A 22,523-nucleotide genomic window follows, 5' to 3' on the forward strand; every position below is an offset into this window, starting at 1 on the left:
AACGCCCAGGAAATGTAGCTGCGATCAAGTTTGGCTGAAAATACTTCAATCTGTCTTCACCGTGTGTGAGAGACATCAGAGGGTTAGTATTGGTTTGGAGACAAGTGACACACATTAATATAAATGTTGGCATATACTGTATATACATACATGATTATATATATATATAGGTACATATATGTGTATATATATATGTTACTTTATTGTAGAAGCTATCAAGTCAAGAATTGACCCCTCGACCCTCAGGTTTTGCCACAACTGGACGACCTTCTCCTGGTGTTTACTCTGCTTCGAGTCTTTAGATTAGATTTTAATCGTTACGACCAGTTGTTATTTTATTGTTTTTATTACGTCCTCAGTCACAGTCACCGAGGGCTGCAGTGACGCCGTGTCACCAGCAGGTCCAGGGTTCAACTCGACCTCATACGCTGTGTCCCAGGTTGGGTTGCATCAGACAGGGCAGCTGGGGTAAAACTTCTGCCAACCTGCCACAGCAGCAGCAGCAGCCCAGGATGACAGGGCAGGGTGAAAGTGATTCTTCATCTTCGTCTGTACTGCAGCACAGACCTGGACATGTTTGTGATACATCCAAACACACATATAAACAGTATCAGTTCACACTGACGTCTCTGTCCCCTCAGTGTGTCGTGGACGTTACCAGTCCACCTACAGCCAGGGTACGTGTTTTCCAGCCACCGTCTAAAGTACTGACAGCTCATTAGCGAGTCAGCGTTACCGTGCCAGGTCACGGTTCAGGTCAGACGACACACACCTGACCCACATTCCGCCTGCGCGGCTAAGACTGAGCTGCTGCGGATCGTCTTGCCTCCTCTGGGCTGGACGTCCTCCAGGGTTGACAGCCAACCCTCAGGATACAGGTGTGATGGAGCAGCGGAAACACCGCGGCCCGGGCTGTAACTGTAACCGGCTGCAGGCTGCCCCGGAGCTGGGGCAACGGGGCAGGTGAGAGGCAGCGGAGGTAGTTAATCACCTGCTCAGAGACGCTTCTCACTTGATTCATGTGTCTGTCTCTACATGATACTGTTGGATTAAAGTTTCCGACGGTACTACAGTGGTACTATAGTGGTACTACAGTGGTACTGCACCAGTAAAACACAAACTGATCTGGTCTGACCAGACATGGACGAGACACAGAAGACAAACACACACGGCTTGGTTTAATTATTCATTTATTTGACAGTCTAATAATGAGCGAAAGAGTCCTCTACTTCCCGGAACAGCAGGACCTCTGGTGGCTCCTTCAGGCACTGCATCTAACTTTCAGCAACTTGTGCAGCTCTGCAAAACAATTAAAGAAAAAAAATATATATAAAAATCGTCATACTTCCATCATCACAATCATGTTTTTCTTTAGAATTCACCAAAGCGTTGTAACTCACGTTTCAAGTCAACCCGACACGGACGAAGATCAGAGTCTTCTTCAGCAACTCTGCCGTTTGAATCACACATCGTTCTGTTCACCTACAGAAGAGAAAAGACGGGAACAGAACTGGTGTGAAACAACAGAACCCTTAACCAGATCCTCCAACATCGCATGGCACATTTGTACACTGTTGACAATAGTGGTTCTCAAACTACGGTTGGTGTACCGCTAGTGTTACAGATGTAAACAAAAAAAAAACTTTAACCACTGTCAAAAACCTGGACCTCCAAGGTGACAAATTCCTCTGGATCTTACCGTTGTTTTTATAGAGCATCATCTTCATCATCATCATCATCATCATCCTCCTCCCTCCATTAGTCCAGGTTCCTGTGATGAGAACACAAACAGTGAGAGTCTGGCAGTGGACGGTCCTGAAGGTTGCTGTTAGCTAACATTAACATCTTTTATGCTGAGGACGACTTTCACGTGTGTTGATGTGTGTGGAGACTATTTTTCATTTAAAAAAAAAATTTTTAAAATTGGGTTATAATGTTATATCGTACACATGCATTACACAAACGTAGCTCATCGTGTTTCGTCAGTGTGAGTTGAGGTACAGACATGTGGTGTGATGATGTGTGAAGTTATACAAAGTCGTTTGAACACACTGTGTTCTGAAACTTCAATAAAAGTAAAAAAAAAAAGAAATAAAAATTCAGGAACGGACAAAGTTGCCAGATCTGTTGAGATCCAGAGATTTCCCTAACGAAGCCACGTGAAGCTGGACTTTCAGGGGAGATTCAGCAAAAAAACTCAGACACAGAGAAGAAAAGCGTGGAGAACGGTCGGTCGGGATTATTGGTGGGAACCATTTTAGACGAGGTCCACAGGGACCGAAAGGGACATTCTGGCACCACACTCAGAAAACAGGATGTGGAAAAAGGTGTTGACGAACAGGACTTGGTGACAAATGGATCACAGTGCAGAGAGAGTTTGGATTTTTTTCTCAGCAGAGCTGGGTGGAGCTACCACAGCAGGTCTCCGCAGCTACGTCAGCACCAGGTGTGACCAGGAATCACAGGGAAATGACTGCAGAGCTCACACTGGTGTGATTGGGGGGGGGGGGGGATGAAAGCCAATGAAAATTACCATGTACAATATACAGACCAGCAAAAGAACAACAACAACAACAAAAAAATCTATCAACTGTCGTTGGTTTCCTGACTTGGATATAAGAACAATTACATCCCACATTGATATTTTATGATATTTGTGTAAAAAAGTAGTGTTATCGGAATTTCCAAAATGTGGAAACGAGGGCTGAAAATATTTGTTGCATGGATGAGAAGCTGTATAATGTGTAATAAAAGAGCACTTCCTTTTCTGAAGTCTGTTATCTTTCACTCTGTTTGTTTCTGCTCCCATTTCTTAATCAAGGTGGGAGCAAGGTGTGCCCCCTACAGGTCAAACTGGTGTCAGCAGTGGTATGAGCTAACTGGTCAGTACCTCGACAACTTCAGCCAAACCTCAGTAAAGGTTTGACAAACGTGAACATTTGTAACTGTTCATCGCTTCACTCTTGTCTGATCATAACGCCGATGGACTGAAACTCCACAAATGACAGTGTTGAGTGTGATAAAACACCAGTGTGTAGTCGTGTTGGTGGAAAAGTAGCCCCGCCCCCTTAGCAACACGTTGCCAAAAAAGGCACCAGAATTAGTTTCAACTGGTGCTAGATGATATTTACAATATATCTATCTACAATATATCTAATATATCTATCTCCAGGAGACGTGACGGAGCTGAACAGAAAATCTTCTCCAGGAGACGTGACGGAGCTGAACATAAAGGCCAACCATCGCAGGACATCGGACTGACCACCGGGTGTGTTGGCCAATCAGAGATGAGCTAACTGAAAGGCCCGTCTTACTCTCAGTACCGACCTCAGAGACAGGAAACACTTTTTAGTCAAATGTTCTTGCAAAAAGTGGAAAAATGAATTGGACTTTTTTTTCACATTTTCATCCAGAAATTTTAAACCCACTCATTCAGTCACAGATGTTTCTACAAACAAGACCAGAATAAACCAGTTTGACACGAGCTGTAAGACCAACGCACCCAGAAAACTCCCGGTCATTTTCACCGTCCGTCCATCTGTCCAGCGCAGTGGGACAAAAACACAGGAGTGTCAGGGATTTCTGTAAACGAACTACAGGAGCCAAGTGGTGACGACTTCACGGGTCGACTGCAGACGCTAAAGCCTTGTATGGGTTTAGAGGAGAAACTATATGACCGGTGCTGGTCCTGAGGGCAGGCACAGAGGCATTGATCTCTGGCACACACCAAGAGAGGTGTCGTGAGAGTTAAAGGTTGAAAGTCAAACTCTGGAAGTACGATCTCGACTATTCTTTAACTGTTTCTTGGAATGATGGTGGACCAGTGGACCAGTGGGTCGTACACTTGTCTTACAACAGATGGTTGTGGGATCGACTTAAGACGTTACCTGTCGATCTTCTGGCAGCTCGTCTGAGTTAAACTGTCCAAGATTTGATGCCAGATATTACCCACGATTCCCACCTGGGCGAGGTCTGCATCACAAAACAGTAATTATGACAAGTGCAGCGAGGACTAACAGGACTTTAGGTCAGCGTTTGTGAGCGACAGTATCAACACTAAACCAACTTCAGGTTGGGTGAAGGAACTGTCTAGAACCAGAGCTGGAAGAACTGCGTCAGACATTGGACCTGGTCCAGTGGACAAACTCTGGTTTGTCTCTGGCCTAAGGCTGGTTTTTCAGGTTGTATTTCCAAGAAAGAAAAAGTCAAGGATTTTGAGTATGCGACAACAGTTTAAAAAAAAAACAAAGCGTTAAAACCAGTGACTCAGCTGTCGAGTTTTGTTTCCACACATACAACGATACACGTTTTAAGCACTACAGCCACACATACACACACTGCACAAATATATATATATATATATTTCTCCGGCACAGTCGCACACCACGTCTGAGGAACAAGAGATCTGCACTGTGATGTCATTCATTGGAAGTGTGGTGCCAGAAGCCCTGTAAACGGTAGAGTTATTAGGTCATGGGAACACTATGCATCATAGACATGGATGGGACACTTACCTGGCGAGCTTCAGCGGATCTGTGTATGCATACCTCTGGTGCAGTACAAACATGTCCAGGCTTTAATGTCCACTGACTTCTACTCATCGTCATTGTAACCCAACTGCAGAGAAGAGCCTTTACTGTGGACAGGGGCAGCCTGTCTCTGACAAGCTGGCTGACAGCAGCTAACGTGTCGCACATTTACCCACAGACAAAGAGACACACACACACACACACAGACACACACACACACAAATCATCCTTTCATCAAACAGAAGGTGTGTGCGGTGTCCTAACTTAGCAAGAGGTTTTCATTGCTCTTCAAAGGGAATTTGAAAGGGAGTTTTCTATGTGAACTCCTGTCGTACAGAAGTGAAGAGTCTCGTGTTGAATTGTTACTGAGTCAGTTTAACAGGTAGGAGTTCAGTTCTTACACCAAACCCTGAAAGACAGAAAACGTCTGACTAAAAGGTGACACATTGTAAAGTATCGCCCAGGAAAAATCAATCATTTCTGTTGTCAGTTGCCTTTCAAAGGACAATGCCTTTAATAAGAATAAGAATTAATGCAATTTGTATTGAGACAATCAATGGAAACCAATGTTCAAATAACTGTTTATTTTCCAATGGAGACGGCGGGGGTGGGGTGGGGGGGGTCTGAGGTCTGTCTGTATTTCTATATCATACCTCCATATATGTCGGAAGGTAAATCCAATGTGTGATCTGTATTATTGGACGTTCTTGAGTTTAACCTCTATAATCTTTAGAGGGCAGGTCGAACTCTAAGTCCAATGCTTCTACGTTTGCTCATTTACATGGAAGAAGGGGGTTTTAACCCTCGGGAAAGTGACGCTGGGCTAACGTGATCTCTGATTGGACAACTTTCACGGGGACACCTAAAATAAAGAGTTAAACAGATTTTAAAGAAAATAATGGTGGCATATTTTCTTACACGTTTACTTATGATAGCTTTAAAAAAAAAAAAGAACATTTTGTCATCACTGGTACAGAACAAATCGACTTAAAAATGGATCTATAGTAGAGACATGGCTAATGGCTAATATGTTAAACAAGAAGACTGAGAAGGTTCAAAGGATGGTGGATTTAAGACGTACGGCCATGTTGGTACTAGAGGTAAAGACTGTTTACACTGTTACGTCAAAACACTGGAAATGTACCGACAAATGGAGTGTCTTGTACCATCATATTGTCGTGTGATGTATTTATTCTAAAGGTTGGTGCCACATGGGTGAACTATGTTCCTTCAACAGTACAGGTCCATCTTGAAATACAGTTCAAGGAGTCATGGGGGGGCGTGGGGGTGCCCTCCTTTCCCTGTAGTTGCTTCATATTCAACTTGAGGACAAATGTGTCCTCAATCGCTGCAAAGTGCAGATAAGAAGACTAGCGTTGACACAACTTGACGTCTAAGAGGTCTCTCTTGGACAGGATTTAAAACATCAATTAGCTCAACCGCTAGTCAAGTAACTTCAATGTTTACATTTCTGCCTTTTTACATGACGTGTTGTTGTGAATATCATCGGCATATCTGACGGTTCAGTCATGCTAACTTAACTCATGACCAAACAAATTCCAGACGAGTCAGTACAACACGTTCAGAATCACTCGTGAATTCACCACAGAAGGAATAAAGAAGTATTACTGAGGTCAACTGGGACTGTCGATGGTCTGCAGCGACCAGGGTGCTGGAGACGTCCACAAATTAAAGGAAGATGGATGAACAAAGTTGGTTTTTCTTTTTCTCTCAACGGTCGTGGTTACAATGGAGCGTAATGGCTTAAAGGAAGTGCTCTGAACGCTGGTTCATCGTTACCTGTGCAATCACAATTGCTAACCTTCCAAGTCCAACCTAAAAAAAAAACTGTCTGCTAGGATCAACAGCAGATCCAACTGAAAGAACAGCCGCTCCTGTATCAGAGGTTAGAGATTGGAATCACAGAACTATTCTGTCTACGGGTAAAGGTTCAACGTCTGTGATTACCACTGAGTCGGAAAGATCCTTTCTTAGTCCAACACCTTTAAAGACGGTCAAACCTGTTAAGGAAAAACAAATGGTACAGAAAACCAACAGACAAACATAACATTACAAATTAAAAAGTATGTGCAAGGAAACGGTCGTCCTCCAAGAAGGGAGATCAACTCCGCTCTACATTAAAAATGACAAAATAAAGAACCGTTTGAAGTGTGTGGAGCCTTATTTTGGTCAACTTTTGTAATGTAATACATTTTTTTTTAAATACTTTTTTTAACATGACCATTGCACAATACGTTCTAGAAGGCAAATCTGTCTTTGGACATTTCTTAGGAGATCAAAGCTCATCTCAAGCTCCATTTGTAAAAGAATGAAAATAGTCTCAAGAACTCTACGGGAAGAATCCTTAGTGGAATATGTTTGTGCCTGGTTTGCCAACACAACATGGCCTTACTTAAGTAAATTTACAACTTAAAGTAATTTTCTACTCTGTAATTCTCCCCTTATTTCAAAGGGTGCAATGAGTATATAATTTAAGAAAACAGTTTTTTTTTGTTAAAACAAAAAAACTAATTCTGTTAAATATTTAGTCACCAGGACTTCAAAATCAAACAATACATCATCCTGCCTATAGTACTGCAGTATATCGCAATGTTTCGTAGTGTTGCGCCGTATCACGAGACATCTCATATCGGCAGATTCTTGCCAACACACAGCCGTATTAGATAACAAATATATTAACAGAAGATGTTAAAACTGATATTTGGCAAAACTAAGATCAAGAGTCAGTGGTCAGAAAATGGTCTTTGGAGATTTCAATGATGATGGTGTGTACAAAATATATCTGAATTTCTATATGTGACTTACATGTGTTCCTGAAGAAACAGGAACTTTCTTTGGGGACTCAGTATATATACTGTACATATATAAATATAAATGTAATTGATACTTGAGTACTTTACTGTCAGATCTTAGAGTCACTGTGCATTTGTACAACACTAATACCAAAGCCAAAATGCTCCTTTAATGCATGTCGCTCAGTGCCAGGCTGGCCTCAAATTTCTCCACAACACACAATCTGGAAAAGTTGGACAAACCTGTTAGAGAAAGAGGGTACACAACACAAACACACGGAACATTTCAGAAGCACACTTAAAGGAGATATCCAATGAGATCCTTACCGAATCAACCACAGAACGTCAGCTCCTGATTTGCAGCCATTTCTGAAGCCTTCTAGAGGTTCAAGCCTCTGCTTTAAATGCAACAAACCAGTATATAATCCATGTTGCCTTTTCAAGCATCCGACAACTGCAACTTTGGGTCAAGAGGTTGCTGATGTCAATGTCAATCTTGGCAGATATTGACATTGGGGTTCTGTTATCAGCCTGGGTATTTTTTTTTTCCCCAGACACCGTATACTCAGAAAACAGACACAAAAAATAAAATAAATGAAAAACCAAGAACAAAACAACAGGGTAAACCGTTCCCATTCTTTTAGCTGTGGTTTAAACAAACTCTGCCTGAACTAGGTTTAAAAAAAATCTGAATAAAGACATAAGGCAGTGTACTGATTTATAGGTTCTGAACAAATGTGATTTTAAAAGTGTTATATGTTACTGCATCGAGATCAAGAACAAAGTATAAAATTGTTTTGTTGAGATAAAAAAAAACACCTGTAAGGGCAGGCAGGTGTGTAGTATTTTCACCATGTTATACTAATGAGCTGGTATGAACTTAACTGCGTCAAACAGGGTTCACTGCTGGACAAATGTAGTGATTTTGCTCAAAAAGGCCAAAAAATAAATTAAGAAAGAAAGAAATGTTTTAGTTGCCACCACAAAGAACGGTTATCGCTTCAGTCTGAAGTCAAGTGATTAGTAAACCACTTCAAACACAAGACAGATTCACGTTTTATTTTTTTTCAGGTTAAATAAAGAAAAGTGACAAAACACCTGTTCTGCCCAGGAGGCAGAAACGTCGCCCACCATTTTACCCATGGAGCGACTGGTTCAGGTATAAGATGTCCATGGAATTTTTTACAAACAGATCAGAAATTACAGGAAAAGAGACATTTGCAAATCCTACTTTAGCCATTAGGTGCTGGCTACAGCTAATGGGCCGTCACAATTTTTATATAAACCCCCCCCCCCCCTTCTAAAAAAACAATAGGAAAGCTTAGAAGAAATCGTTTGGGGCAGGGACGTAGTTCAGTGTATTTTAGGATTATTAAATAACATTAGTAGGGATGCACCGAATTTTTTGGCCACCAAAAAATACTTTTATCACCGAAACAACACGGGTTGAAACAGAAAGTTACGATGACTGGGCAAAGATCGCGACCATCGCGGACCTGTCTGAAACCGCCAACATGTCTGCTGTGTGGACAAATTTCAAAATATCTGAGAAAGACCCAGGGGTATCGATTTAAAAAACGTGTAATGCTGAACTTAAGTACACTCAGAGTCTGTCAGCACACGTTTCACAGAGATCTGTTCGGAACCCCTGTACCTATCACGACTGTACTTGATCCGCGTTAAAAGGATCATTACATGGATGCGGGAATAAAGCAGTGCACACGAGAAATGTTCCAGGCCGCAAAGGACCCGCTTGGAGACGGAGAAGCGCAAAACACAAAAGAACAGAGTGCAGCAAAAATGTTCTGTGAGATCCTGAAAGACTGTCTCAAATTATGTTGTTATAATATAGTAATATTATTATATTATTTATTTTTAATCTATGTAATTGCAGTGCCTCGATTTCCTGATTTACGGTTTCGGCCACGAATTATAATTTCAGTGCATCCCTTAAATATAGTTTAATGAACATAGACTCACAGCCCCTGCTGGTGACAAGGTAGTGACCAGTTTTACAGCATAGTGTGTTGGTCATAAAACACCTTCAATCTCTCTGACTACATCAGTACAGAGTTAAAAAACGCCCCGGGTTACAAACACAAAACAAATGCCCCAAGTTGGACAGCATGAGAGAAGTACTTCTTAATACTAATGTACCACCAACTACACACTAATCAGCTGTAGTTCTTAAAGGTTCTATGTGTATTATTTCTGCTTTCTGAATTGTTACAAAACAAAGGAAACAAACTGTGGACAAAGAGTTAATGCATCCATTTGGATCCAGGATTTAATCATCACCAACTCTTCTGACGAACAGGCCAAACTGCCCAACATAGTCCTCAACTTCTTTACAAAAAAAATGAGTTATGTCTGCTCTTTGAACAAGGTAACAGTCAAAATAACAGGACTCTGGTACTGATTATTAATTTGATAACATCCTAATTGTTTTAATTGAAAAAGATACGTTCGGTATCGAGTAAGAAGAACTGAAACAGAGATAACACATAGACCCTTTAAGATCCAATACGGCAGGTAAGTCCATATTAAAATTAGGCAATGAAATTAGGCAAAGAGTTTGCACTTGCAATCCATTGTTTTTGTTTTTTTAAATAATAATTATTGAGAGATTTATCTGGATAGAACCAATTTTGTCTTTATTATGGTACATGCTTTGATTCCAAATGTATGGCACAGTATACAGCCACTGAATGTTATGAAAAATGTTACAATTAACATGTCACGAAGACAGAGCAAAATACACCTAGAAAAATAACGTGTACATGTGTAAGAAAGAACTAATGCATCACAAGAGGATGAGCTTCCGGTCCCGGCTACAGACAATACAAAAAAAAAAAAAAAAAAAAAAAAATTGACCTTGCCATAAAATTAGTTAATAGTCAAGCTAAAATGTAGCAACAAATCAAACTTAAATACCAGAAGCAACTTGATAGGTTTGTTTTGAAGCATTTGTACAAATGTTGCCACTTGAAAGCCTCAAGGAGCGCTGTTTAAAAACGGGGTTTCTTAGTAGGACCATCAAACTCCTCACGGACCCTGCCAAACCCAGCATTACCAGAACCCATTCCCCTGGCTCCACCTTGGGCAAATCGCTCATTGCGCTGCAGGTTTCAATTTGACGATGAGGGTATATGTGGTACGGGATTGGTATAGCGAGCAGTTACAGTTCATTTCCATGGAAGGGTGTGTGAAAAGGCAACAGCGTGTTTAGGTTTATATTGTGAGAGGATAAAACACAACCAGCAGGAGACGCATCCGAAGAGAGCGATCGTTCCAATATGAGGGTCCACAGGTGCCACAGGTTACATACGGAAAAGGAAGAGAGGGTAATGCTTTCGTTAGTTAGTGCCTACCTAGCACGGACTCTCCAGTGCATGCCAACACTAGCATGCTGGCTTCACCAATGGTCAGGTGAAGTTTTTTGCTCCAAGTATTTCAATCATTTGACAATATGGCCAAGGACACATGCCCAGAGAGGTTAAAGTAGTTGAATTCAAAATCTTAGTTATTCAGGTATTGTGAAGGTTCTATCACCACTGTTAAATCTCTCACGGTACAACGTCCATCAAACTGTATATACACGACGTCAAGGTCGTATAACATACGGGTCACAGAGCTACGATGTGATAAAATCATTAAGTTAAGGAGAGTACTTTGTTTTGTTCAGAGAAGTTGTCTAAACTCCAAGTAGGAATCAGACTGCATAGTAGAAGAGCTAATGAAGACTTGGATAAAAGAACCAGTGTAAATGTAAGAACTTGACTAAATCAACATTAACAGAGAATGAGGTGCCGGCTTCAGGGCACGCCTCACAGGGTTGCAGATTTTTACTGCTGTTTTTTGTTTTTTTCAATGTCATTTTGCAGCATGTGGATGAATATTACACCATATTATCTTCTTTATGATCATGTACTCTAAGAGTACTCAGCATACTTGACGTCATGCTAAATTATTGTCGTACTCTTACCTAGTTTGATATCATACGACCTGTTACAACTCGACGGAGAGTGTTACATTACATTAGCATGTTTAACTGAGCTTCCAGTTTGGTGGAAACCACAAAAGCAGAACTTGTCCATAATGACCTTCTGGAAATTTCTGACACTATATGCTAGTTTGAAGAACGTACAATTGAAAATAAATAACTTTCAACTGCCCCCCCCCACAAAACCCTCAATGTGAAGCCTCATTATTCAACAGACCAGAAGACGACTTTTCAAGTTATTCTGTGCATCCCAAAAACTCCTCATATCTTTTAGTACATGGTTTAGATATGTTAATGGAACAGGTTAACAACTTCAGCATCTTATTCAGCATCACTAAATACAATTGTATCTTGGTGTCATTTCTAAACAATTCCACCATCTCTGAAGGAAGATGAAGCTACAACTTCCCTTCTGCTGGGCCGTCAGACGTTTTTTTTTAGTTCTTTTTTGTGACTTAGAAACTATTGTTCTGTAGTATATCAGAGTGGTCTATTCAGATAATGATTATGATGCTGTACAACCAAAAACTGAAAAGACTAAATAAAAAAAAAATATTGGATTAAAATTAAACAATGTATACATATATCAAAGCAATACTAAAGATGTACTACAAGAAGGGAAGAAGGGAAGTGGAGCACTAGCGCAACACAATATCAATGCAACAGTGGATGACAGATGTCAACTTCTCACACAAGTCGTACCAACAGGTCACACCATCGGTAAAAGCAAAGGTCCAGATGCTAATGTTTTGCTGTGAAACACTCTAGTTGAGAACCATGTTTAAAGCAGTGTCAATAATGTTCTAATGTTACTGCAAACAGCGCCAACGTTTGGCTTCCTGTTTGCTTTTCTTACTTCTTCTAGCCTCGCCGGGAAACTGTGATTGAATCAGTTCATCAACTCCATTTACACACATGGGAAAATATAAAACATACAATTAAATACACTAATGCTTGTATATGATGCATTAATAGAGCAACACTGTGAGACTGAAGATGAGACAACATGCTTTACGATCAATTAAAAACTATATATATTTTGGTTACTTTAAAACAAAACCCACAGATTTGTTAACTTGAATCAAGATTTTGAAAAATAGATTTTTTTTTCCAGACAAACAATAGTTATTAGAAATAGTAAATGACCTGGCATGCATTGGTGTATCAGTACAGCACTACAGCTCCTGTTCTTCCCAAAGACGGATGTACCATAATGGCACAAAGTCACAAGGCTATCCTGGCCACCAGTCAATCAATCTGTTCACCGTCTATGTGATATCTATAAAGTGACATCAACGACCATCACCCTGCACTAAGGTCACTGTGACTGCTTGGTATGAAAAAAGATTGACAGAAAGTTAAGGCTCCTGTTCCTAAAGGTAAACTACCAATGTGCTGCGGGGAGAACAAGTTACAGAGTTGAATACAGGACTGCGACCCACCAACAGAAAGACTCGGTTCAACCGCTCCATTTCTTGATAAATCATGCTGGGGAAAATGGTGTCAAAGTCAATAAGTACGCTGTCAGCTGTGATGAAAAAATGTCATTGGTAGATGCCATCCTGATAAAAAAAATGCCTGTCCAGCTCATGTGAGACAGGGCTTGCAATGTCAGTCCACAACAGTGTGATAAAAGTGAGAAGAGCCATTAAAGACTCACTCCAGCTGTCAGAGAGCACAGCCAAGAGCAGTTCATTCTGATTCAGTGCAGGGTGACAGTTTCATAACTAAAGATAATCAAACACAGTGCAGCAGCAATTGAAAGGGGCCAGGTTCGCCATCGGTGGAGACCCTATCAAACCAAATACTCGACAGCCAACCAACGCTGCTCAACAGCAGCTGTGACACAGACCTGTCAATCTCACAACTCTTCTCAGGCCATTGGGCTTTTATCAGCAACATCCATCTTTCCACAACAAGGCAAGTCAAGCAAAAACTAAATTAAAAACTAAGGAAATCCCCAAAAATGGGATACATTACCATTTCGTTGCCCATCATGCCCGGGGCGGCGGCCCCCATTCCCTGCTGGTTTTCAAAGACCATTCCACCCATTGCAAACTTTGGATTGGCTGCACCAAAAGGAATATCTATCAGGAACCGCACAAGTTAACACTTAGTAACTGACACTGAGTTGTCAGAAACCTAGCAATATCACCTAGTGATGGTTAAATTAACTGTGATTTGATAACAATGTTAGAATAACACATGCACAAACATTTGTTAAAATATTCTTTTAATCTTAGTTCTAATTATCACTTATTTAATTAACTATATTCATTCTGTGCTGAGCTTAAAAAATAAAGGTACATTACTTACCACCCATGCCCATACCAGCGGGGTTCATTCTCAGATCCCGTTCCCTCTGCAACACAAAAGACAGTCAACACAATACAAGAAAAATGATATGGTTTGTTTTTGTAAAAAAGTACAATGCAAACTTTTATTGCCCAGTAAATTCTACTCACATCCATGAAGTTGCCCATTCTGTAGCCCTCCTCCCGCTGGCGACGCATCTGTTCTTCTATCTCTCGCTTACGAATCATTTCCTCCTCACGCCTGCGTCGCTCTTCCTCTTGTCTGTTTCCAACACAGGAATAATTAGCAATATTTAGGCAAATGAGTAGTTCTGACTTTTTTTAGGAAATCTTACATGTTAAAGTTAAATGTTATGCAACTTATTTGGTCCGGTAATCTTTTTAACACAAATACCTAATTTGCATCTCCTTTCTCTTTTGCATCTCCTGGCTGTGCATCTCTTCCATACGGCGCAGTTCTTCCTGTCGCCTCAGCAGATCTGCAAGTACAAACAAAACAAAGCAATAACTAAAAGGTCAACCCTTTGTGATATGATCCAAAAAACCTTCATCCTCATTCACAAAGCCTTGTGGATCCAACAATAGTTTAAAAGACGCACCTTGGCGGAGCATATTGGCCTGGTGCTCATGGTAGGCATCTTCCATTTCACTTTCAAGCTTCTCGCGAGCTTCCCTCATGTTTTTCTCCACCTGGTCCCTCTGTTGCTTCTCCATCTCATCCAGCGACTTCCAGCGTTTGGAATATTCATATTCAAAGGTGCCAGGGCGGGCGAAGCGAGGAGGGTGCTCACGCTCTCTGTAGACACAAATGGAATAACATGACATCCTAATACATGGCTTCAGTAAATGCTATATTAAGCTGTGTGTATTATATATTTATTATGCTCTGACAATGCTCTTAATTACCTGTATTTCAAAAATATATGATCGTCACTTCTGAAATTGTCAACAGGGGCACACAGCTCGGTTCAACCCCCAGTCCTTACTAAACCGACAACATCTGCCGCTTCACCAACTATTGATTTGACAGCTGCAATCCCTGACTACCCCATCCCCCGGATCAGACCATCTGCTGCTGATATAACAATGATTTTGACAAACATTTGCAAAGATGGGGAGTGTTGCTACTTCATTTAAGAACAAAAAGTCCAACCTATCCCTGTGAGGCTCACATTCATAGAAAATATAATAAAGTCAAATGCTTACATTTGATATCTGGGGTTCTTTTGTGCCAGTTTCTCTGGAAGACCATCCTCATCATCGTACTGCTCCAGAGGCTCAACAACAACGGGACGTGGGGATCTATTGACAGTTGAAACAAGATATTAACAAATGTACCCCGGATTGAAGACCCTATGGTTTTTCAAAAGCTAAATCTTTACTTACGAAGTGAGAAGGAAAACGCCTTCACTGCATCTATCCAGAGCCTTCCTGGCTGCAGCCTTGGAAGCAAACTCCACAATGCCCTTGCCTGAAGACCTTCCACGATCATCCACAATCACAATGGCCCGCTCTACCATGCCAAATTGACAGAAAGCTTCTTCTAAGAGCTCATTTGAAACATAGGGTGAAAGGTTCTTTATGGACAGGGCGGCAGAGTGTGTAGCGAATCGGACACGCAGGGTTCTGCCCTTCATTGGTATGTCATCCAACTCTGCCTTAGCAATCTCTGCAAGTGCTCTGGATTCCTGTAAGGAGAAGAAACAAAATTATAATCCTGATGTGGAAAAAAAATCCCAAGAACACGTGGCTTCGGAAATGGATCGTCTTACCAGTCGGATGAAACCAAATCCTTTGCTTTTGTTGATGAAGACCTCACTAGGCTCCCCATACTTGACAAAAAGATTCTTGAACTGCTCTTCTGTGATGTCACTTGGCAGATTACCGATGAACAGACGGCAGCGTTGTGTGTATTGTTTCTCACCGGGTTTCAGCAGCATGGACAGAGTTGCCTTAAAGCCTCCCTAAAATGAAAACAAATAATTCCATACTTATCATGTCAATTCTGTCATAATTGAAATAAACATTGTCTATTATTGGTCACTGTACAAAGATAATAGTTAACGATATAACTCTCAGTTACATTTTAGACTAATTAATATACCACACAAAAAGCAACATTCAGAAAGACACCAACATCAATGCTAAAATATTGTACATTTTTTTCTGTTCATAAAAACAAAAATATTTTCAGTTATTCATTGTCATTATTTTACCGAGATAAATACCGAGAAGTATCGCGGGACTGAAGCTAGGAATTTGAATTAATATACTTTTTCGATACACATTTTCTATAAATTTTGAGAAAATAGCTCATAGTTCCATAAGAAATATCCTATAAGTGAGAAAACAATATTTATAATTCGTTACATGAAATAATTCGAGAAAAAATTAACGTTTACAGCCGATGAATTACAAAACCAGATATGGAACTGCCCATCCCCCACACACACGGTACTTGACCTACATCCGCTGAATCGTGGAACCCTCCATAAACCGAGTGAAATATTGTTTTACATATACACAAACACACATATATTCAAACGTGAAAGAAATAACTTAATATGGGCCTTCTTTAATATATTGCTGATTTAAACGGTTGCTGACGATCCGGTCCTTCAACAAAATGGCCGTCATGGAAACACGACAAAGCCACAAAAAAAGCACAGTTCGTACCGTCAGAGCTAAAACTGATAGCACACGGATAGTTTGTTTGTTAAAATCTCACCCACCATCTCGGGTGCCAGTGTAATAAAACGAATGAAACCATGTGGAGCTGAATCCACATTAGCACCAACTACTTTGTGTTTGACGACAACGCACTTTATACCAGAGAGAAAACATGAGCTTTGAGAACCACTGACCTCTGACTGGCTCTCGTCTGATCCCGTCGCGACCGGTACATTTTCATGTTTCATCTGGATGTTTTTCGGTGGGTCTTGTCTGGGCCTCTGGCCTTGTTGTGGACCTGTTCTCGGGCTTTGTTGTGGACCGGTTCTTGGGCCTTGCTGAGGACCGGTTCTCAGGCCTTGCTGAGGACTGGCTCTCGGGCCTTGCTGAGGACTAATCCTCGGGCCCTGCGGAGGTCCGGTCCTCTTACCTTGTTGGGGTCCCGTCGCTTGAGCCTGCTGAGGGCCAGGCTTCTGGTTCAGCTGTGGTCCGGGTTTAGGGCTCGGCTGCGGAGGCTGCTGTGGTTTGCCGTTAGCATTTCCTACCGGGGACTTTAGCTGCTGGTTCGGATTCTGGTTGCCTTGGTTAGGTTGCGGTGAGGTGATGTTTGGTTTCGCTGCTGGGGACTGGGTCTGGGTCTTAGGCTGGGGTGATGGAGTTGTCGGCGTCTGCTGTTGCTGCTGTGTCTGAGCGGGTTTCTGTTGTGGCTGCTGCTGCTGTGGTGGAGGTTGTTGCTGTTGCTGCTGCATGGGGCCTTTCATGGTGAGAGCCGGACCGGGACTCGGTGGAGGGATAATGGGCTGGTTTTGTTGCATCTTTTGGGGACTCACATGTGGTCCTTGGTTGTTGGGCCTGTTCATGTTGTTATGTCCCCCTCTCCTATTCGTATTTTGAAAAGGATGGTTCCGGAAATTGTGGTTCCCCATGATTCCTCCTCGCATCGGGCCGCCCGCCAAACCACCTCTTCGCTGGAAATGATTCATTCCAAGTCCGCCGCGGTTGTTAAAGCGAGACATTGATTATTATAACACCTAAAAAGGTACTCAAACGGAGAAAAACGACTTGCTTCGTCACTGCCTTTTCTGCCGGTCTGCGGAGATAGAACCTCTCAAAATGGCGACTAACATCTGCGTTTGTTTAAAAAAAAAAGAAGAGATTCTTTCTTCTGCACAGTCGGTGCCGTCGGACGAAACTGATTGGTTTTCCTACTGATGGGAGGGGCCAACACCGCGCTTGAGCCAATCAAACTTGTTTGCGTTTGGTTACGTGGGCGGTCAACCTTATATAAATTTTATTTTACTACACAGAGGCCAATGTAAAAAGCACTAAATCCCAGGACACATCGGAATAAAAAAGATGAAATTTGACGTGTGTTTCACATTACACTTTTGTTGTTTTTCATTACTAACAACGTACTGTAAAATTGTTGAATTTTTGAACCAGTTCCTTTAACACATTAAGTGCGATCGAACACAATCAAAGAAACAAGACAGTCAGTGGACATCAAAGGCTGAGAGAACAATGGCAGAAAAACTGTAACCAAGACTGAAGACACGAATCTTTTAACAAATATTTCGTCTTAAGTTTGATGGGCCGTTTTACTCCGTCAAGAGATTAGAGACAAAAATATTTTTTGTACAATTTTCTAATTTAATGGTTATATTATTTAAGTTACATTTGACTTTTACCAGTGGAATATTTTGTCTTTATTTGTCATTGTTTTTTACATTCTAGAAGCAGCTGTGACACTAGCAATTTCTCTCACACTCAATAAAATATTCTGCCTCTATTAGGGTAGAGTTACTGTGGAAATGATCTCCAATATTCTTCGGTTCCTTGAGTAGGTTAAAACAAATAAAAATAATGAAATTCTAACAAGTGAAGATGTTCAACTCAAATGAACTTTTCTTTCGTGTCATCAATTTATTTTGCACACAGGTGTTTAGGAAACAAAACAACAGGAGGCCACCTGCCTCACCTCGACCTGTTTTCTTAATCATGATAAACAGACACAACAAAGGATGAGATGAGAAAAGTGATAAAACACACAAATAAACAACTAACAACAAAGTCAAACACAGATTCATCATTAACCACATAAAATCCTGGAAGAAACCAGACAGTGCAACGTTGTCACACAAAGAGACATTTTTGGAATAAAGAAAAAAGAGAGAGATAGATTAAAAAAATTACAAAAAAAACTCCTGGAGCACGGTGTAAATTATAAACAAAGTCTGGAGGAAAGAAGACATTCACTCAATTGTTATCAAGTCGAACGGAATACTTCAGCTCTTTTCCCAATTTTAAAAATCTGGTTTAATAAGAACAGTGCAGAACAGGAAGTCACAGGGTAAGTAAAGATGACATTCACAAAGGAAAACGCCGGAACACCTGATATATCTACGCTGAAGCGCACACTCACACACTCACTCCAACGTTCCAGTCCAATCATCGCCGTGTCTGTTCAGTTACACTGGAACAGGTCGTTGCCAAAGCCCTCAGCGTGTGGTCACTTTATTTATGCATGTATTAGTGACGGGACTTGACCCCAACGCTGACCTCCGTGTTATACGTTAGTGTTTTACAGTAAGAGGGAAGCTGGTTAGAGGCGTATCTGCAAAAAAATGTCAATAAATAATTTGTGTTAGTTTGACCCTGCAGTGGCAGCGAGGGAGACAATCAGGAGGAGACGCTGCGTTTATTTAATTACAGAGTTTAAAAACCCAAACCACTCGGTCGACAACAACACGACGGGAACGAGACGTGTTTGTGGGGTCAATGCTGCTGAAGGTGGAGATGTTTGGAAGATGGATGTGGTGCTGGGAGAAGGGTTCGCAGCCCGGCGGGATCTGAACTGACGCTGTTGGAAAAACATCGTTTTTCACCGAAATATTCTCCTCACAGTCACAGACGCTTCTGTCTACAAAACAGGAAATGTTTTCCTGTTTTTAATAGGAAAACATTTAAAAAAGTTTTTTTCAGTTTTTGATCACAAACCTCTGAAGAAGTGGATGGATTACAACCAAAAAAAAATTTAGAAAATAATTTCAGTTACACTTATTTTGTTTCACGGGTTCAAATTTGATGCATCCAAGACAGAAGTCAAAAACCAAATTAATATTCCTCATAATGACTGGATTTCAGATTGTTTTCCCAAAATGCCCCTGCGTGGAGGCAAAAACAAACATTACAGACGCCTTAATTAGATGACGTACATGAATGAGCAGAATCACCGGACACTGCCAGCTGAAGAGGATGGATTTCTCAGTATAATCTGTAGGTAACACATCACTTACTGCAGTTATGCTGAGGCTCTGTGTCCTCAGACACTTCTGTCGTGGGTCAGACTTTGTAGAAACACCAATAATCCTCATAGAAGTTTTAAAAAATAACATCTGATCTGACTCTGGAGGAGAATGTTTTTCCCGTCAGTCACGGTGTTAAACCTGCGGCTCTTCTCTAAATGAGTGTCGAAGGGATGAAGACGTGGCCCGGAAAAAAAAGGAGTCGATACAAAAACAAAGCTAAAGATAAGGATTAAACTACGAGATGATGTCGTCATAATCCTGTGGTGAGGGAAACTAAAGGCGAACGTCGTTTCATGGACTGGACCGAACCATCGTTAATGAAGTGGATGTGTGTGTTTGTGTGTGTGTGTGTGTGGAGAGGATGGGTGCTCATGGCTGTTTCCTGTGAGAGGAATGGCAGATCTGAGGGTGAGAGGTCAGTGTTTAAGGGTCACGGAAGGGACGGGGAGGGAGGTGAGAGGTCAGAGGTCAGATTCGGGGCAGGTACTTCTCGATGAATTCCTTCACTGCTATCATCTCCTGCAGAGAGAGAGCACAGAAGAAGTCCGTTAACGTGTGCTGTTAAAATATATGAAATAATATTGTGACTCTTTGGTTAATGGTAGTGAAAGGTCAGAGGTCGCGTGCTCAAATATGTGAATATTGTGACTCTTTGGTTAAAGGTAGTGAAAGGTCAGAGGTCGCATGCTCACACACACCCACCTTCTGCTCCCATTTGTCATTTATTTATCATCATCATCAGTTATCGCTTAGATATAGTAGAGAAATGAAGTTGACCTGACGCTGGTCACATGACGTCCGTGGTATTTTTATCCCTTCATTCATGACACAACACATTTATTCCCATCACCTACTTAAAGAACTAGGCCACATTTAGTGGGTCTGTTCCACTGCTCACACTTTCAGACTGGGAGTCTGGAGTCTGCAGCTCTGTGAGCTCACCTGAGGGCAGGAGCAGTGAGACAGCCCTGGGTAGGTTTTGAAGGTGACCATCTGAGGGTTGACTATGGACTTGAGCTTCTCTGCCGTCAGGGCTCCGAACTGCACGGGGATCATGATGTCTGTCTCGCCGTGGCACTGCAGGATGGGGATGTTTTTGTGGCCGTTCGATGCCTGCGACACAGACACAGCAGGTTGAACACACCGTGTTGTGTGGAAACACCTGAGCAGGAAATAAAAGCCGGCGACTGTCCGAGTACCGAGGGGAAGCTGCTGTGGAGTGGGAGCCAGCAGCTGAGGGCCACCACGCCGGCTATCTGCTGCTGGCAGGTCAAGGCGGTGTACAAGGACAGGGCGCCACCCTGTGGGGACATGAAGGATACAAAGTGAGGCCTATAGATAAAATAGAACATTTGACGACAGTGTTCTGACGATTTGATGAAACTAACTCATTTTTTTTGTTTGACTAAATGAAAATGAACAACCACAACAAGGAAACAAACATTTAAATCGAAAAAACCCTTCGATGTCAGAGTTTATCATTTATTCCCACGTCCTGGGACAGAGACAGTCAGCAGACCAAATCCAACTAAATGGTTGTGAAATCTCACCTGAGAGAAGCCGGCGAGTAAGATACGATGTGGTGGAATCCCGTTTTTGGCCTCATGCTCGATGATAGCCTTGACTGAAAGACGACACCAAAAAAAGTGGGTGTTGATGACGGTGATTGGTCAGAAAATGCATCAAACACAGGCAAGCTAACGTTAGCTACAACTCACTGTTATCTGCCGCCTTCTTGATTCCAGGTTCATCCTCTGGGGCGTCGAGGCTGAGACCCTTGAGGTCAAACCTGTTCACACACACACACACACACACGCGCATGCAAACACACACAGACACACACATTCAGAGACAAAGCGTTCTGAAACACCACTCTATACAATCACAGCATTGTGGGCCACAATATTGGAGCCTTTTGTGCGTTTTCCAGGAGAAACAATGGCGTCCAGTGTGGAGGGAGGACAAGAAGAGAAGATCTGGAGACGCCGACTCACCAAGCAGGCATGACCATGTTCTTGTGGAGAGAGATGGGGATTTTGGGCCTGGAGAGGGAAGAGGACAATGAAAATGTTGATTCGTTTCTTCACTGCTAACCAGAGGATTCTCATCATTTCCAGATCGTTCACTGACCACAGGACAGAACAGGAAGTCAAGTCAGGGCTCGCTGGCCCTAATAAGAGACGGCGACTTACGCGTGGGGGCAGATGAACTTGACGTGGGGCAGCTGAATGCCTGTCAGACAATCCGCCCACCCGTGCCTGATGGGGGAACAGAGAGAAAATAAATAAATGTTTTCAGATAAATTACTAATACTTGTAACAAGTACAGAGAGTAGAGAACGGAGACTGTGCTTGAACTGATGTGAAAGATTAGGAAAAAAAGATTTAAAAAAAAACCCCTCACAGCTCAAACATTTGTGCTTTACTTAGAAAACCTCTTACCCTGTGTCTCCTAACCCATGGAGGAAGATCACCTGCCACAGGAAACAAACAACGATGAGTCAGAGTTTAATCAAGTTTAACCCTGGTTTTTAAAAGGTTTAAAAAAAAAAAAGCCCAGAAACGCGTCTCCATCCCAGCTGTACGTCAGGCCTGTTTTATTCCTAACTCGGAGACAAACTGTGTTCACACCCTCACACACTTTACACCTGCGTCGGCAGAACACGCCGCACACGCCCGCTGCTTCTTCAAACACTGAGAAGAACAGGTGCCAGTCAGAATGTGCCGTTCTGGCCAAGATCGGTTCTCACTGCCAGTTCCATCACAGACCGTTCCCCGCAGAGACACTAAAAAAAGGCCACACCAGCTGTGGACCAGAGAGAGAGAGAGAGAGAGAGAGAGAGAGAGAGAGAGGGGTCACTCACACACCGCCGCCGTCTCCTTCTT

General features: G+C 42.0%; 2 protein-coding genes across 7 annotated transcripts in view; both read right to left on the reverse strand.

The window, feature by feature from the left end:
- Positions 1-1,173: 1,173 nt before the first annotated feature.
- Positions 1,174-17,483, reverse strand: sfpq (splicing factor proline/glutamine-rich). Of its 4 annotated transcripts, none has more exons than XR_003052674.1 (12): positions 16,525-17,483; positions 15,433-15,624; positions 15,047-15,348; positions 14,867-14,962; positions 14,260-14,456; positions 14,055-14,139; positions 13,811-13,922; positions 13,662-13,707; positions 13,326-13,414; positions 1,700-1,771; positions 1,401-1,482; positions 1,174-1,299 (listed from the first exon to the last, which is right to left on the reverse strand). XR_003052674.1 is itself a non-coding variant. In XM_008331018.3 (10 exons), exons 1-10 carry the CDS (start codon positions 17,344-17,346, stop codon positions 10,351-10,353), a joined length of 2,052 nt encoding a protein of 683 aa, XP_008329240.1. In that variant the 5' UTR covers positions 17,347-17,483; the 3' UTR covers positions 4,376-10,350. The 4 variants fall into 4 exon arrangements, 2 of the variants coding, with proteins under 2 accessions (XP_008329240.1, XP_008329238.1); XR_003052673.1 differs by having other exon boundaries at positions 13,326-13,432; XM_008331018.3 differs by lacking the exons at positions 1,174-1,299; positions 1,401-1,482; positions 1,700-1,771 and adding an exon at positions 4,376-10,461.
- A 747-nt stretch (positions 17,484-18,230) lies between these two features.
- lypla2 (lysophospholipase 2) overlaps positions 18,231-22,523 on the reverse strand; it is a 13,950-nt gene continuing 9,657 nt past the window's right edge. For 2 of the 3 annotated variants that reach the window (XM_008331022.3, XM_017040985.2), the window contains exons 3-10: positions 22,080-22,111; positions 21,831-21,896; positions 21,633-21,680; positions 21,357-21,427; positions 21,189-21,262; positions 20,838-20,939; positions 20,581-20,751; positions 18,231-20,157 (exon numbers count right to left, since the gene is read on the reverse strand). In XM_008331022.3, the coding sequence (XP_008329244.1) occupies positions 20,107-20,157; positions 20,581-20,751; positions 20,838-20,939; positions 21,189-21,262; positions 21,357-21,427; positions 21,633-21,680; positions 21,831-21,896; positions 22,080-22,111 (615 nt within the window). In that variant the 3' untranslated portion in view covers positions 18,231-20,106. Of the gene's footprint in view, positions 20,158-20,580; positions 20,752-20,837; positions 20,940-21,188; positions 21,263-21,356; positions 21,428-21,632; positions 21,681-21,830; positions 21,897-22,079; positions 22,112-22,285; positions 22,496-22,523 lie in introns of those variants that run through there. The other variant, XM_025065210.1, reaches the window with a different exon arrangement.

The sequence above is a fragment of the Cynoglossus semilaevis genome, chromosome 18, assembly GCF_000523025.1.
Source record: "Cynoglossus semilaevis isolate Cse_v1.0 chromosome 18, Cse_v1.0, whole genome shotgun sequence".
In the NCBI taxonomy this organism is placed as follows: domain Eukaryota; kingdom Metazoa; phylum Chordata; class Actinopteri; order Pleuronectiformes; family Cynoglossidae; genus Cynoglossus; species Cynoglossus semilaevis.

Coding starts and splice junctions, on each gene's coding strand:
- sfpq (XM_008331016.3), bottom strand. CDS start 17,346: ATGTCTCGCTTTAACAACCGCGGCGGACTTGGAATGAATCATTTCCAG. Junction 14,457..14,866: donor AAGAACCCCAGATATCAAAT/GTAAGCATTTGA, acceptor TTGTGTCTACAG/AGAGCGTGAGCACCCTCCTC. Junction 13,433..13,661: donor CGCTGGTATGGGCATGGGTG/GTAAGTAATGTA, acceptor GGTTCCTGATAG/ATATTCCTTTTGGTGCAGCC.